Source organism: Ailuropoda melanoleuca, chromosome 17 (genome assembly GCF_002007445.2).
Source record: "Ailuropoda melanoleuca isolate Jingjing chromosome 17, ASM200744v2, whole genome shotgun sequence".
NCBI classification, from domain to species: domain Eukaryota; kingdom Metazoa; phylum Chordata; class Mammalia; order Carnivora; family Ursidae; genus Ailuropoda; species Ailuropoda melanoleuca.
In genome coordinates, this window is record NC_048234.1 from 32,996,227 (window position 1) to 33,011,124 (window position 14,898).

Below are 14,898 nucleotides of genomic sequence, written 5' to 3' on the forward strand. Positions count from 1 at the left end.
TAATGCCCCGAGCTCAGTGAGGGAAATGGAAATTGGATGTGCCTAATGCACATACTGATTGGTTCGCCTAAGTTGTCTGAAGCATATGAGCTGCACAGATCATCTGGCTACTCCTGACTCCTACTGTGTTTCTCCCTGTCTGTTGTAACTTACTCTCATATGTAAGAATCACAAGTTGTTATAAACACCACTTTTTTTTTTTTAAGATTTTTTATTTATTTATTTGAAAGAGATAGCCAGCGAGAAAGGGAGCACAAGCAGGGGGAGTGGGAGAGGAAGAAGCAGGCTCCCAGCAGAGGAGCCCGATGTGGGACTTGATCCCTGAACGCCGGGATCACCCCCTGAGCCGAAGGCAGACGCCTAACGACTGCGCTACCCAGGCGTCCCTATAAACACCACTTTTAAACCTAGGTCCTTGGTATTTTAAACCTAGGTCCTTGGGTCTTCTTGGATTTCATGCTTGGGTATTAATTAGGCTGTCCCTCAGCCCCCTGAAATGTTGACAAAATTATGGGTGGGTGAAAGAGATATGTACATTTTCTAGAGAAGAAATTTTGGACTTAGTTTCACAAAAGGTCCCACGACACAAAAATGTTTGAGCCTATGTTTTATGGCAGTAGAACTGTGCCAGCTGCTGATGGGAAATAGTAAAATACCTGGTGGGATGCGTGCAGCTAGAAAGCAGTTGTCTGTAGCATTAAAAGGAGACATTGCTAGACGGTTGTTGAGAAACCTGGAGGTAGGGAGTTTATACTGAATTTGTTTCTAAATATTGCCCAGGGGATGGGGGAGTTCCTTGAACTGTCTGTCGATGGTTTAAAAAACAAAAACAAATGAACAAACAAAAAAACCCAAAGCTACACTTTGTTGATATCATCATAGGTACCGTGGAACAGAAGTTAGCCATGTTAAACATTTAAACTTTAACTGACAGTTCATGATAATGCCTACTTGGGATATTGTTTATGTAAGAGGAATTAACTGGAGCCAGCAGCTGCCTTCATATAGTTGTATTAAAAAAAAATACAGATAAGTAAATAGTTCTTCAGTAACTTTATTTATTAGTTCCCTGTTTATACCAGCACCCTTTAAAGTTCTGGGGCACGATGACAATTAAAAATTGGTCCCTGCCTCTTTGGTGCTCATGATTTCATGGGAGGGGTAGATCCAAAGATGGATAAACCCTGTTAATATTAAATCACGAACCAAGCACCGGGGTAGCAGTTATCCAGTAAAAGCAGATGTGTGAGGGTAAGCAAATCATAGGCAGCAGTGGCTGAGGAAGGGCATACTGGTAGAGGAGGACCCTAGAGGCCATCGACCAGTCAGAGGGTACATAAATAAGAAGCTCTGGGGATTGGCAGTATATTTGGGGGAGTCCTACTTGAAATTATTTCATGGTCTTACGATAAACTATACTTTTTTCCTGCTTTCGTTTCTCCATCTGGAGAAAGTCTTGTCCATTCTGCTTGTGAATACCAACTGCTTCGTGGGATGCAGTAATAACGCACACTGAAATAGCATTGACCTAATAAGCAAGAGTTAGCACTAACCCCTACACATAAACCTTTTCAGGGAAACTCAAAATGGTACATTCTTGAACCCTTTTTAAGGCAGCTCCACAGCTGTTCTGTCCCTTATGATTTTCATACATTGTTTTCCCTTGGTAGATTTATAAAAAGGGGGAGAGTTTCTCTAGTCACCCAGATTATCTTGTGTGACCAACAGGGCCAGTGCCACTGTGGCTCTGAAGCAAAGTGGCAGTCATGTATTTTTCCCTCTGGCTATTTCTGGGTTGACCATAAGCAGTTTGTAGATACATCTCTGCAGAAACGAGTATCTGGGAGAAGGGACTGTTGAGAGGAGAAGTTTAAGCTGCTGCCTACTTGGATTAAAAGCTCAGAGGTAGTTTGGGGTCTCTTTCAGCTAATAGCCTCAGACTGGCCTGTGAGCAAAGACAGATGTCAAGGCAGGTTTTGTTGGTTGGTTGTTGCAGGCTGAGCCTATACCTCCCGCTGTGGAGGCTAAACCATCCAGGTGCTCTGTCCGGCCTTCCTCACAGCTGGGCTGTGGGCCAGTGACCCTATCCAAGTCCATGAGATTAAAGGAGATGTCTTTTTCTCCTTAGCAGAAAGACCCAGAAAAGAAAATGGCCCTCTTTCTGCATTTGAACATGGTTGTGTGAGGATGAGTTAATGCTTGGAGCTGTGGCAGCCATCTTGGTGTGGAAATGGGATATGGGAGAGGCCATGAGAGCCAAAGAGATGTTGACACAAAACCTTGTTATCACCAGGTCATCTGATGTTTAACCCTGGACTTGTTAAGTGAGAAATAAAAATCTCTCTTACTTAGGCCACTTTGATTTGGGTATTCTATAACTTGTTGAGGAACTATCTTACCTAGTATTTTGTAATACCGTGGTGACTCCATATATACATCAAAATTGGAAACGACCTAAACTTGAACCAAACGATTGAGGATCACTTAAGTGAACTCTCACATACCNAAAAAAAAACTTAAAAAAAAAAAAAAAAAAAGCAAGACCTCCCAATCTTTTGTCCAGAAGGGCACATCTATTTTTCCCATCCCAACAACTACAGAGAAGTGGAAAGTATAAAATCAAGACTGTACTCATCGCCTAGACTCAACCAGTTAACGTTTTGTGTTTTGTGTGTGTGCTGAACTGTTTGAAAGGAAGAGGCCATCATGACGACGGTTCACTCATGGTACATCAGCATGTGTCTTCTATGAATGAGGCTATTTTCCTATATAAGGGCGATACAGTCAGCACATCTGTATATCCAGTGTATGGTTTGTATTCTTAATTCTCTAGTCCACAAAGTGTCTGTGGTAGCACTTCTTTTCCCAGCAGTTTCCTCCCAATCTGTGACTCATACTCACAGATGTCTTTGTTCCTCAGTCTCTACAGTCTTCTCTAAGGTTGAACAGTCCCCAAACCATTTACTTTAGGACTTGGGCATTTTAGAAGATTCTAGACCAGTCTTGTGGCATGTCTCACAACCTTGATTTGTCTGATTGTTTCCTCATGTTTAGATTCAAGTTAAGTATTTTTAGTAAAAAATACTACCTAGGTGCTGGTGTATTTACAGTTGTATCACCTAATTGGTGAAGACTGGTAATCTGTGGGGTGATGATTTGACAGTGAATCACTTGACACCCAACAACTTCTTACCCATTGATTTTAGCCTTGGTTGATGCTATTAATACATTTGGAGTGGTGAAGTAGTAAGTTTTCAATTCTTTTCCCTTTTAAATTAATATTCTATAAAGAAGAACTCCTCCTGCCCACCCATCCCCGTGTGTGTGTGTGTGTGTGTGTGTGTGTGTGTGTGTGTGTGTGTGTGTATGAATGGACTTCTGGATACCTTTTTTTGGTGATAGCAGTCACCATTTATTCATTTATTGTTTATTATTTGCCAAGCCCTGTGCTAAGGGTTTTATGTGAACAATCTCATAGAATTCTCCCAGTACCCTCAGGGGATAGATTTTAAAACTGTTTCCACTTTTTACATGAAGAAACTGAGGCCCAGAAATGTTAAGTGACTGGCTGTTGCTTACACAGATGGTAATGATTCCAGCTTGGTGGCCTGGTGGCCTCTTCATTAGCATGCATCACTGACTGCCATTCAGGATCTCTTTCTCAAACTCAGCCCAGCCCCCACAGACCGAATCCTTACCGAAGGGCATCTTCAGAGTTCAGAGAGTGTAGATACCAGCCCAGTCCTGGGCCCTTCTTGGGCTTGCTACTCCATTTCAGAGTCTGTTGCCTCCTCTTTCCGAGCTTTTCTCAATCAGGGTCACTGGGTCCCTCATTACTTCTCTCCACGGTGTCTCAAGGAACGCATGCTCTATGCACCCATGTTGGCCAGCTGGTGCAAGAATGTTGTGAATTTGGGAACCATTCCCTAGTCCTTGGCCCCAGAATGCCCCACAGCCCCACCTATTTTCTTGGGGTACCATGGACCCCACTCCTGGAAACTTTCTTAATGTGTGTTAGATGTGTTATAATCTATTACAGTTATTATTCCTCATCATGCTTAAATTGTCTCAAGTTTTGCCAGTCAGAACCCCTTCTGGTTGGCTCCATGTCCTAGTTGTCTCTCCCCATTATTTTAGATAGCTTTCTTACTCCCTGGCTTGAGGGCTTGCAAGCTCACCATGCGTTTTTTTTTTTTTTTCTTTTCTTTTAAGAAACCAAGATATGACACTAAGTGTGTTCATTGTTCTGAGAAAGATGCTGCTTCCCCCCCCCCTTTTTTTCTTTTCAGGATTTTTTCTGTGGTTGGTAGCATAGTGGGCAAGAAAATCTCTGCCTGGTTTCCAGTTGGAGTTGTCCCAAATTGCTAGGGATATGTATTTACTTAAACTCTGCACTTACCCTGCTCCTGCTTCGTCATTGGTCTGTCAGGCCCTGGTTATCAAGCAGTTGGGGGCATTTGATTAAAACTAATTCCTCTTTGGAGCGCTTGGGTGGCTCAGTCGGTTAAGCATCTGCCTTTGGCTCAGATTGTGCTCTCAGAGTCCTGGGGTCAAGCCTACTCAGCAGGGAGTCTGCTTCTCTCTCTCCCTCTGCCTCCCAACTCATGCTCTCTCTCTGTCTCTCAAATAAATAAATAAAATCTTAAAAAAAATTCCTCTTTTTGTAGAAAGACAGCATTTCAAAAAACATTTCCTGTGAACTCGATTTGCTCATGGGTCCTTTTCTACCCTTCATTCCAAACTTGAAACTGCAGGGAAATAATTCTTTGTTATAGAAACTCCAGTAAAAGCTATTAACAGAATTGAGGCCATGTCTACCACCTCACTGCTGTATATTTTCAGAAGTAATTACTGGCTATTTTTCAGAATTAAATTAATTATCTTAATGGGGTGCTTACTTGTCTAAGTTTAAAGTTCACTCCATTTTAATCTTTATTTTCTTGAATGGCCTATCAAGGGAACTGAAAAAAAAAAAAGGATTTTTATTTCGTATTGTGGTTTGAGATAAGAGAGTGTTTTGGGTTTTGTGTGTGTGGTTTTTTTTTTCTTTTTTACCTCCCCCTCCCCCCCCTTAAGTAACCCCCCCTTATAGTAACAGCCTAGGGAGCTCAGTGAGAATTTTTCCAAGGTATATATCTTTCTCAGTAGGTTTTTCTCCATTATGGTTACATAGCGTGTATTTGATTTTAATGTTTAATTGATACTACAGTCTATGCCCTCCTTTTTGATTTTTGGCGTTTTCTTATAAAGTGATCATTTTTTAACTTGGTTGTTTATAATTAGGTGATTTGCCTTAAATTATTTTAGTAACAAGTCAGCGTTGAACTTTGTACTCTTAACATACATTTCCTTTCCTTCCATCTTTAAAAAGCAAGAAGTTTTACTACGTTTCTTAGCACAACTGTAGTAGCATATAGTAGTAAATCTTGCAGGTTAATTGCTCTGTAATTAACACGGATGGGGCGGAGACCAGAGGACAGAGGATGCCGTGGGGCAACCTCAGCAAGCTTTCCTTGTGTTGTAGGGCAGTCCGTTAGGTTATGCTACTCTAAGCTTCTGGAATAATATCCAGTGAAACTGAGTTCTCTCCCTGGGAATCTGCTTTGAGTTTTCCTCTGTCGATGAGAAGACTTGACAGAGATTCTTTTTATATTGAATTCTTGAATGTTATTTGAAATTTGATAGATTGAAGCCATTTTATTTTTTAATCGAGGAAAGGGCAAGGTTCAGTTGATTTGTTGATGACTCCTTTTATTTAAAGAAGATGGCGTCTTTTATGTTTGTTTTATTGACTCATCAGGAGTCATTATCAGTGTGCATCTGGCACTCTACTTCTAGGATAGTTTCTAAGTGTGAACTTAACAAAGAAGCTTAAGAATTGACCACCTGATACAGAAAGTGGTCTGTTTCATTGATTTAAACATTTTAAAACATACTGAATTATTTCTGTATATATTTTTGTCATATATCTTTGGTGAGTTATTTAATTACATTCTTATTTTATAATTTTATATTTTAAACACTTGATAAGGATTACTCCTTTCTACCAGGTGCCCTACTGAGTGTGCTTTTTTGTTTGATATTGTATAGTGGATGACTTGTGAAATGGGTTCATGGTTAGCCCCTTCTAATTCTTCCAAAGTTCAAGGTATATTCTCTTCACCAGCGTGACTGTAATTTGTATGTTGCCATTCTTAAGATCTGTGAAACAGCTTTATAATTTTGGTATAATAACATGTGAAACATTAAAACTTCTCAATGCAGTGTGGCATCCTAGAACAGAAAAATGGCATTAGTGGAAAAACTGGAGAAACCTGAATAAAGTCTATAGTTTAATAGTAATGTGCTATGTTAATATTTTAGTTTTGATAATTTCTGTGGTTATGTAAGGTATTAACTTTAATGGAAGCCAGATAAGGGGTATATAGGAACTCGTTTCATATTTAGTGGAAATTTAATTTATCAAAAGTTTTAAATGTATCAGTAAATACATATGACTAAATGGTGAATTAGGTGCCAGGGGTGCAGAGGCTGGAGGCTGGTCTCTTCTCTCCAGAACTTCACAGTCTTGCTGGCAAGTCAGAGGTCTTCCTAGCCATAAAAAGATGAATAACAGTATCTTCACAAGGCAGCCAATGCCAGTGAATGATACAGGGAGTCCTGTGCAATAGTAGACACGTGGGATGTTTGAGAAGCCTTTGCAGAATGGGTGGAACATGAGGTGAGCTCGGATGGATGACTACAACTTGGTTAGGTAAGGGTGAGGTTGTTTTAAGAGATGAGAGATGACATGAATTGAGGGGAAAACATGCCAGTGGTGATGCGGGATGAATTCACTGGAATTCAAGTGAGCTAATGGAGGCTTGCTCTAATCAAAATATGATAAGGGTCTGATGGGTATGGTGGTGTAGAAATACAAGGAATTATTTGAGAATTCATAGGATTTGGTCATTACAGATGTAGGAGCACAGAATAAAAACAAATCAATGGTGGCTGGTTAACCTGAGCCAGCAGAAGTTACCTAGGGCATTTGTGTTAAACATTTTCATTTTAACATAATGCTGGACTGCCAAGTAAAATTGTCTGGCAAGAAGTTAGGCCAGGGCTACCAGAGACTGGGAGAGGAGCAAAAAGTTAAGGACCGTTCCTCTTCAGTGAGCAGGAACAGAGAAAACCAAGAAGGAAAGCTAATGGCAGAGCATTCAGACAGTTAAAGAGAGGCCTTGGGGATCATTGCGGTGTTCCTGAAGCAGGTAGAGGAAAGTTTGAACAAGGACTGCATGTATGTCAGAGAGAAAATTGTAAGATCTTGAAATAATTGCTATCTGGGTGGTCATGAGCTTCATGAGAATGGTGGGTCTGGAATCCATATTATAGGGGGTTAAAGAGGAAAGGGTGTTTGTATGTGGGTGTGTGTGTGTGGATGTACTGGAGGGAGTTCCTGAGAAGTGGAGAGAGCAAATTTACACTAGTTTTAAGAGAAGTTTGGCTGTGCAAAATCAAGGATATATATATGTGTATATATATATAGGCCAGTAGCCGAAGAGGGCAAAAGAAGGTTATTTTAATTAAATTTAACAAACATTGATCAAGTGGCAGTTATGTGCAGGGCACTGTGTTGGAGCAGTGGAGGACACAAAAAGTGATTAAAATACAGTGTTTTTTTCCCTCCTAGAAAAGTGCTACCCCGGGTTCTTTTGGCGTTCACTAGGCAATTCATCTTAAACAAAATCCTAGGGCTGCTGGTATCCAGCTGGCTAGCAGAAAGACAAAATCAGTGACAGAACAACTGGAGGTAGGGGAGAGCCCTGGAGAATCAGCAGCACTGAAAGGAAGAGGGATGGATAGCTGACACAGCCTTTGTGGACAGGGAAGGGTCTCGGCCTCAGACAGGAAAAGGGCCCTCCTTCCTCAGAGATGGACAGATGGGGAGAAGAGGAGAAGCTAGCGTCAGACTACTTTGAGGGGGGATAGTGAGGTTTCGGAAAGTCTCTACTGTGAATAACATGTGCAACAGACTCGGGGTATCTTTTCTGTCTTTGAAATGTTCCTGGTTGGGTAGATAAATGAGGGTGATGGTACTTATTTTTTGTCCTGAGAAAAATCGAAGTGAAACACCTGGATCATTGAAGCTGTTGTTTTTGGCTGAGACTTTTTTTTTTTTTAAATGTCTAATGAAATCGACGTACATATTTTGGGATTGCCCAGGTAATCTGAGTTTCATTGTCTGCAGGCCCCTAGGGTTTGCCTCAGATGTAGACTCACAGAGCTTAGAGTCTAGGAAGGGGGATAAGAGAGCCGCCTTTGCAGGCTCTTAATAAAAGCTTGCCAATTGAACTCTGATCTGAGGTACAAAGTGGCTGCGTGCCGGACCCATACACAGGAAGTATTAGGAGATTTAGAGGAGATAGGGAGTCAGAGCAGTTTCTAGTGATTGCAGTTGAATAAGGTTTTGAAATAAATTTGCTGTATGTTTACCTAAAGGCCTTGTTTTCTTCATAGACGTTATTTTCTGCACATTTAGAAAATATGATCGTGTGCTCATACTTCCTGGTGACAGCTAAGTTACAGTATGTAAAGAATTACTAACATGATTTTGGCTACTCAAAAGGAGAAATACACCGTGTCGGACTATTGGGTTAGGTAGTGCTTTGCAGGACTGTGGCGTGGGCGTTGGTTGGTGGAATATCTGAATCACTGCTCCGATTATTCGATTTTATATGTAAACGTGCTTTTTAAAAAGTGTTTGTACTTAAAAAAAAAGTGTTAATATTTTATTGACTATATTTTAAGTGCATGTAGCCAGAAAATAGTTGCAGGTCAATTGGAGAAAAGAGCTAATTAGTGCTATACTTTGACTTTTATAGTCAGACACAGGAAGATGGATAGAGGGAAAGAGGAAGGAAATAAAAGTGATTTGGGGAGGAGAAAAAATAATGCACTTTTTTCTTTGAAGTAATTTCTTTATTAAAAAAAAAGGCATTTCAAGATCCTTTTTATCAGTGAAAGGGAACAGCATACACAGTCCTACTTGGAAAGATTCTAGAAGACTGTTGGGCTATCAGAGGATAGATCTGACAAGTAATTTACTTGGAGGCATTAATTAAAACGTAATCAGTACAAAAGTTAGTCTGAGATTTCCTCAGCGCTCGTTCTCCTGGAGCACCATTAAGCAGGGTCTCCCGTGGACGGGGGTGCCTGTGGAGGGACGCGTTTAACTTGGAGTCCTCCCATCACCTCCCCCTCCCCCTCCACACTTCGAGGAGGCAGCAAGGCCTGCCCAGGGCAGTTGCTGTAGATGAGCGTGATGCGGCCTCTGCTGAGGTCAAGCACTCCCATTCCAGCCTCTCGAGGGCTTTCTCCATGTGTCGCCAGTGTGCTGGGGAAAATGACTTTAAACTCTTGTCAGCACAGTTACCGGTGCATGCATCGCAGTCCCACTCAGATAAACCTGTCACAACACAGAGGCGGCCGCTGGAGAAGAGTGCGAGGGCAGGCCTCTAGCTTTCCATTCGAGCATCACTAAACGTGCACAGAGTGCCCAATTATTTCAGCATTATTGAGCAAGCCTACAGGAGGACCCCAGCCTTGCTACATTAGATTTTCTTTAGTAATTTGCTCAAGTACCGCTGAGGACACTTAAAGGGCTTAAAACGGTGGCTGCAACCAGTTTCCTTTTCTGGGTTGTTAATTCAGGTTTTCTCTTTCAAATTAACTCTCGCTGCATGCTGTGCAGCAGTTCTGGGAGAACTGTTTAACACTAATTTTCTCAATTTTCAGCTTTTTTTGTTGAACATAACTGCTTTAACAGTTAGTCACGTATATGTTTTGATTAGAAATGTACGATAGCGAGGCCGTATGTTTGGTAGAATAAAATACAGACATTTTGTTGAAGAAATCTGAGTTTCAGCTATTAAAAGGTACTTAGCTAATTTCACTATTTAAAAATTAAGTTCCTTACAGTATGGTGCAAAACCCCCAAATCTAAGGAAAAAAGAGCATTTCTCCAATCTACATCTCCCTCCCTCCCTTTCTAAAAAATTTGTATATGAAGGCTAAATCTCTGCCTTGTGGGTGTTAGGCTTTCCATGATCTTTTTGCACCTCTTTTCTTTTTGCAGGGGGTTGTGGATATAGGGAACAAGTTCAATATCTTTGTCTCATTCCTCACAGCAGCAACAACTCCAGGCCCAGCATTTATCACATGGACATGGTCTGCCGGTGCCTCTGACCCCACACCCTTCGGGACTTCAGCCCCCTGCCATTCCACCCATCGGGAGCAGTGCCAGCCTTCTGGCCCTCTCCAGTGCCCTGGGAGGCCAGTCCCACCTTCCAATTAAAGATGAGAAGAAGCACCATGACAATGATCACCAAAGAGGTGAGTGATTCCCTCAAGATGTCAGTCTGCTGTTACCTGCCCACCACTGAGTGTGGGTTCCAGATTCTGTTTATTCTGTCTCTGGATTTAATTTTCCCAGTGACTACACAGAGGATTTCTGCTGGAAGGTAAATGAATGATTGGAAGCAGTCTTTTTCCAAATGATCCCCTAGTGGTTTGCAACAGTGAATGCAGTCCCCAAAGGCAAGGGGTCCTGATTCCTGGTTATTGCCTTTGATCCCTTGCTACCTCCTATGTTCCCCAAGTCTGAATCGGTAATGAAATCCCACAGTGCTCTGTGTTTGAAATAGTGAGTGGCCTTAATAGCTAATTTTGACCTATTCTATTTTGGGGAAGGACTTACTGATAAAGACTCACTTGATAATTTGACAGAGTCAATTATTATTTATAAATCAGATCAGCCTATATGGTGCAGTAAAAATCTCTCAGGTAAGAAAACAATTTTAGTAGTCTTAGTAATTGAGAAAGTGCAGCCCAAATTAATGAAATCTGTTGGTTTAACTACCTCTTCTCACACAGGCTGTCTAGAAGCATGAAATTAACTCATTGCTTCCTATAAGACCAACACAATTGTTATGCATATAATTGATTTAAAGGACAGTTGTGCTCCTTCTAGATTGGTTTCCGCCCTCCATTAAAGTATATGAATGGTTCAGAGATATTTTGATGTGACCGTATGTTTGTATGGTGCTTAGTAATAATTTTTATTAGTGGCAGAAAAGCAAATGAAGAAGTCTCTCCCAGCATTCCTTTGTGGGAATTTAGTTAGCACATGGGTGGTTCATTGGTTAGAAGGGTGTGGTTATAATTACAACCTCATATCTACTCCTGTTTCAGTGTCATTACCATGAATTATAATCTTGGGTAAATGATTTTTATCACATAAACATAAATTTCCCATCTCTGATGTTGGAAACACTGTGGTATTTCTCATCCAGTTACATTAATGCTATGATCCAGAGTTGAAGCATGACGTGAACACTTTCTTAAGTGGACAAGTCGATAAGGAGTATAAATAATCTGAATAGCCAGCTTTGGTTTCTGAATTTGTGTCAGAGGTAGATTGGTGCTTTGTGGATCTGGTTGAATAGTATTAATAATTAACTTTACTGCAAAGATGACATCTGTGCCATTTATTATTTAACAGAGATCAAGTTTGATAAATGTATGATTTTATGTAAACTAACTGGTACTTTTCTTTCTCCTTCTTCCCACCACCTGTGCTGTTGCTGTTTGGCCTACAGACAGAGATTCCATCAAGGTAGGACTCCAACTCATAGATGAATGAATGGCTTAGAAGGTCTCTAAATGATGTAAATAAATCTAGTTATGGATTCTTGGAGATTCACAGAATGATTTGGTGGGCTTTACCAAAGCGTGGTTAACTGTATTTTTGACTACTTTCAGTCGTGTGGTTGAGATTTTTGAAAATATTGGTCTCATTTTTCTCTCACAATTGGATTTTTAGCCCAGGATGGAACTATGGAAGATCTGGCTCATGTTGCTTTTTTTATTATGTCTTCCTATGTGAGGAAGAATAACTACTTTTTTTCAGTTAGGCTTTGGCTATAAGATAAATAATAATGAAAAGTAAATAAATTGATTTATAAGAAGTATACGTTAGTCTCATTTTAGAAAACAGTTCTATCCTACAAGACGCCCTAACATAATGTATAAAAGCATTCTTCTCTACCAGAAAGATATTTATTTATTTAACAACATCTTGTTTTCCAGTATAGCAAGTTATTCTCCTTAGGTTTTGCATCTCTCTTATCTGCTTCTGTATCTCTTTACAGACAAGTTGTAGGGAAAGAGGAAAAGTATTTAGGGCCTAATGATTTGGACGTGATTGTGCAACACCAGAATGGGATGTGCTGAGGATGCCTGAATTTATAGAGTAAGCAAACGAGAAAAACAGGCTACCACGGCAGGAAGTGAGGAAAGCATGAAAATTGCTTGATCACTTTTGAGCCAGGCACAATGTAAATACGCCACTGTGTTATGCGTAATTGCCTATATATGTGTTGTATTTTGTAAGGATTAAAAGGACAAGGCCGTTCTCAAGCGTTGGCCAGTGTCCAGATGCTGTCAGGTCCTTTCCTTTATTTTGCAACAGTTGTTTTAGAGCACAGGCAGTTACATCTCTTGTATTTTTTAATGAAGTTATGTGTATGAAGACTAAAATCTTCCCTTAGAACCACCTGTGCTGTCCCTTTGAACGCCTCTTTACTGTCTTTTTTTCCAAAACCCTTACATAATGGAAAATAAAAATTAAGTGTATCTATTTTACCCTTCAAGAGTCTTTGTAATTTGAAAGGGCATCTGTACACCCATAGAAATGTCAACATTTACAATTGGAACCGCACACACTGACTTATTTAATTACGCTTTTACAGTTGTGTATTTTGTTGTGTAATATACATATCAGGACCTAGATTAAAAAAAGCAATTTTGATCTGAGTGTTCCACACATGTGTACTTAGGAAGTGGTAAGTAAATGCATTGACCAGAATTAGCTGATAGCAGCCCTTGGGAAGCCTGTCTAGTTATTCTGGGGCCAACGGTATAAACATTCCCTGCCTTCTTATGATAAATACATACCTTTAGGCAGGCCAGTGAACTAAACAAAAGCCTGCTCTCCGGCAGCACTCTGAGAAGACTGTGAAAATATTTATACTCCAGTGTACACTTTTGTGTCAATTACATTTTATATTCCCTTATGCCAGACTAGGGTGTATTTTGAAATCATCTATAATCATTCAGGATGAGTCTGAGAGTGAGTGTCTACGTAGCTAGAAGCCAGGGGGAAAACAAAGAGGAAATAGAGGTGGATGATTTGGCCTTGATTTATTATGGAATGGTAGCTATAAATAGATGTTCCTGTTGGGTACGGTTCTCAAGATTTGAAGTTGTGTCGGGTTTGGGGCTGTGCTATGGCTTTGCAAGATGAAACAAGTTCGCTAATTTTCGTAAATGTGTTCTGTGATGCTCAGAGAAGCGGTTGGTTGCTTGTTCCATTGATCGTCCTCATCCTCCCTTAAGTGGCTCCTGGTTAAGAGGGGCTTTTTATGATTGTCTGCTGTGTGACTTGAGATGGTTTTTATCAGCCGGAGCGTGCCAGTTGCCTGCAGCTGGAGTCAGGCTTGTATGAAATAATTTATTCATGCAGGATAATGCTCCTTAACATTTCACAGGTAATGAACGTGACATAAATTTCCTTCTTGCTTTTAATTTTTCCCTTTCCTCTTCTAATGTGCAAACAGGCAGCTCTGGTACTCTAAATAATAAGTAATTTTTGGCCATCTGTCAAAAGGAAATTTCAATACAAATTTAAATTAATGGTGCCTGAAATTTTTTATAGCTCCTTTAAAAGCCTTTAATGTGCAGAAAATTCTGAATCTGCTGGTAGTAATTAGTGTTGCATGTAATGAGGATGTGGGCAATGTTATACAGCCCCAGTGTAACATTTTGATATGGTAGCAAAATTTTGATTTATGCAAGGTTGTGGATGGGTTTAATTGTGAGAGACACTTTAAAATGTTTTCTTGATGTTACAGATTATTAAACAGGGCAGATTTCAGAATAGCTCGTAAAATGTAATTTAAACTTACTGTAAAGATTCAGGTAATTAAGGTGTTTTACCTTTTTAGGTGTCAAGTAAAATGAGAGAAATTCACTTGTTAAAGTGTTGGGCTTTTTTCTTCCTTTTCCTTTCTCTTCTAGGAAGTTCTGTGGCCACTAAACCACATGCTATTGGCTTTATTGATCTTGTTTTCTATAGCTCCAGTAGCCAAGTTCATTCCTAAGCCTTTTATTTACAGACCTGTATCTGAAGTTTTTCAACAAGGCTAGAGAATGTAAATATGGACCTAAAGGAGAAAGCACTGTGGGAGCCCAAGAATCGAGTTTATTTGATGATGAGAAACCAGAACGGTGTGTATTCTAGGGCTGTTGAGGGTAAGAGTTTAGGGCGTCTGCTTGTCATTTGACTGTCTAGTAACTCCATGTGTCCAAAACGAAGCCCAGAAACATGGACTATGATCCACTCTTGTCCTTGGTGGTAGGTTGGAAGGCCCAAATTTAGCTGTCCCAAGAGGACCCCCGAAATGAGGCTCCTACCTCTGTCTCCTGACTGGGGGCTTTCTCACCATCTTCTGGAATGTTGAGTACCATTTCTCTCATCCCTTGAAACAACAGAAGCGAAACCAAGGAAGCATTTTCTGGGATGGTTGAATCTTCCAGTGCTCATGCCTCCTGGTGGCAAAGGGGTAAAAGTTGGTTGACTTCAAATTGGTGACAGAGCAGACATTTCCATGTGCTGCCAGGAGCTGCCCAGTTGCTGGTGGTACCAGTTCATGAAGAGAAGTCATTACGTTCCTCACATCATTATCTTTCTCATCTGAGTGGCTGATGGGAGGGTATTGATTCAGAGCTATGAAGGCTAAGTACCCAAAACTTGCTAGGAATTTGAGGTTGAGAAATTAGTCTTATTACCCCCAA

The 14,898-nt window shown here is 40.5% G+C and overlaps 1 protein-coding gene across 2 annotated transcripts in view; it reads left to right on the forward strand.

The window, feature by feature from the left end:
• TLE4 (TLE family member 4, transcriptional corepressor) overlaps positions 1–14,898 on the forward strand; it is an 89,634-nt gene that overhangs the window by 10,372 nt on the left and 64,364 nt on the right. The window contains exons 2-3 of one of the 2 annotated variants that reach the window (XM_019808727.2): positions 10,176–10,377; positions 11,643–11,659. In XM_019808727.2, coding sequence (XP_019664286.1) covers positions 10,176–10,377; positions 11,643–11,659 — 219 coding nt within the window. Of the gene's footprint in view, positions 1–10,172; positions 10,378–11,642; positions 11,660–14,898 lie in introns of both variants that reach the window. The other variant, XM_002927980.4, reaches the window with a different exon arrangement.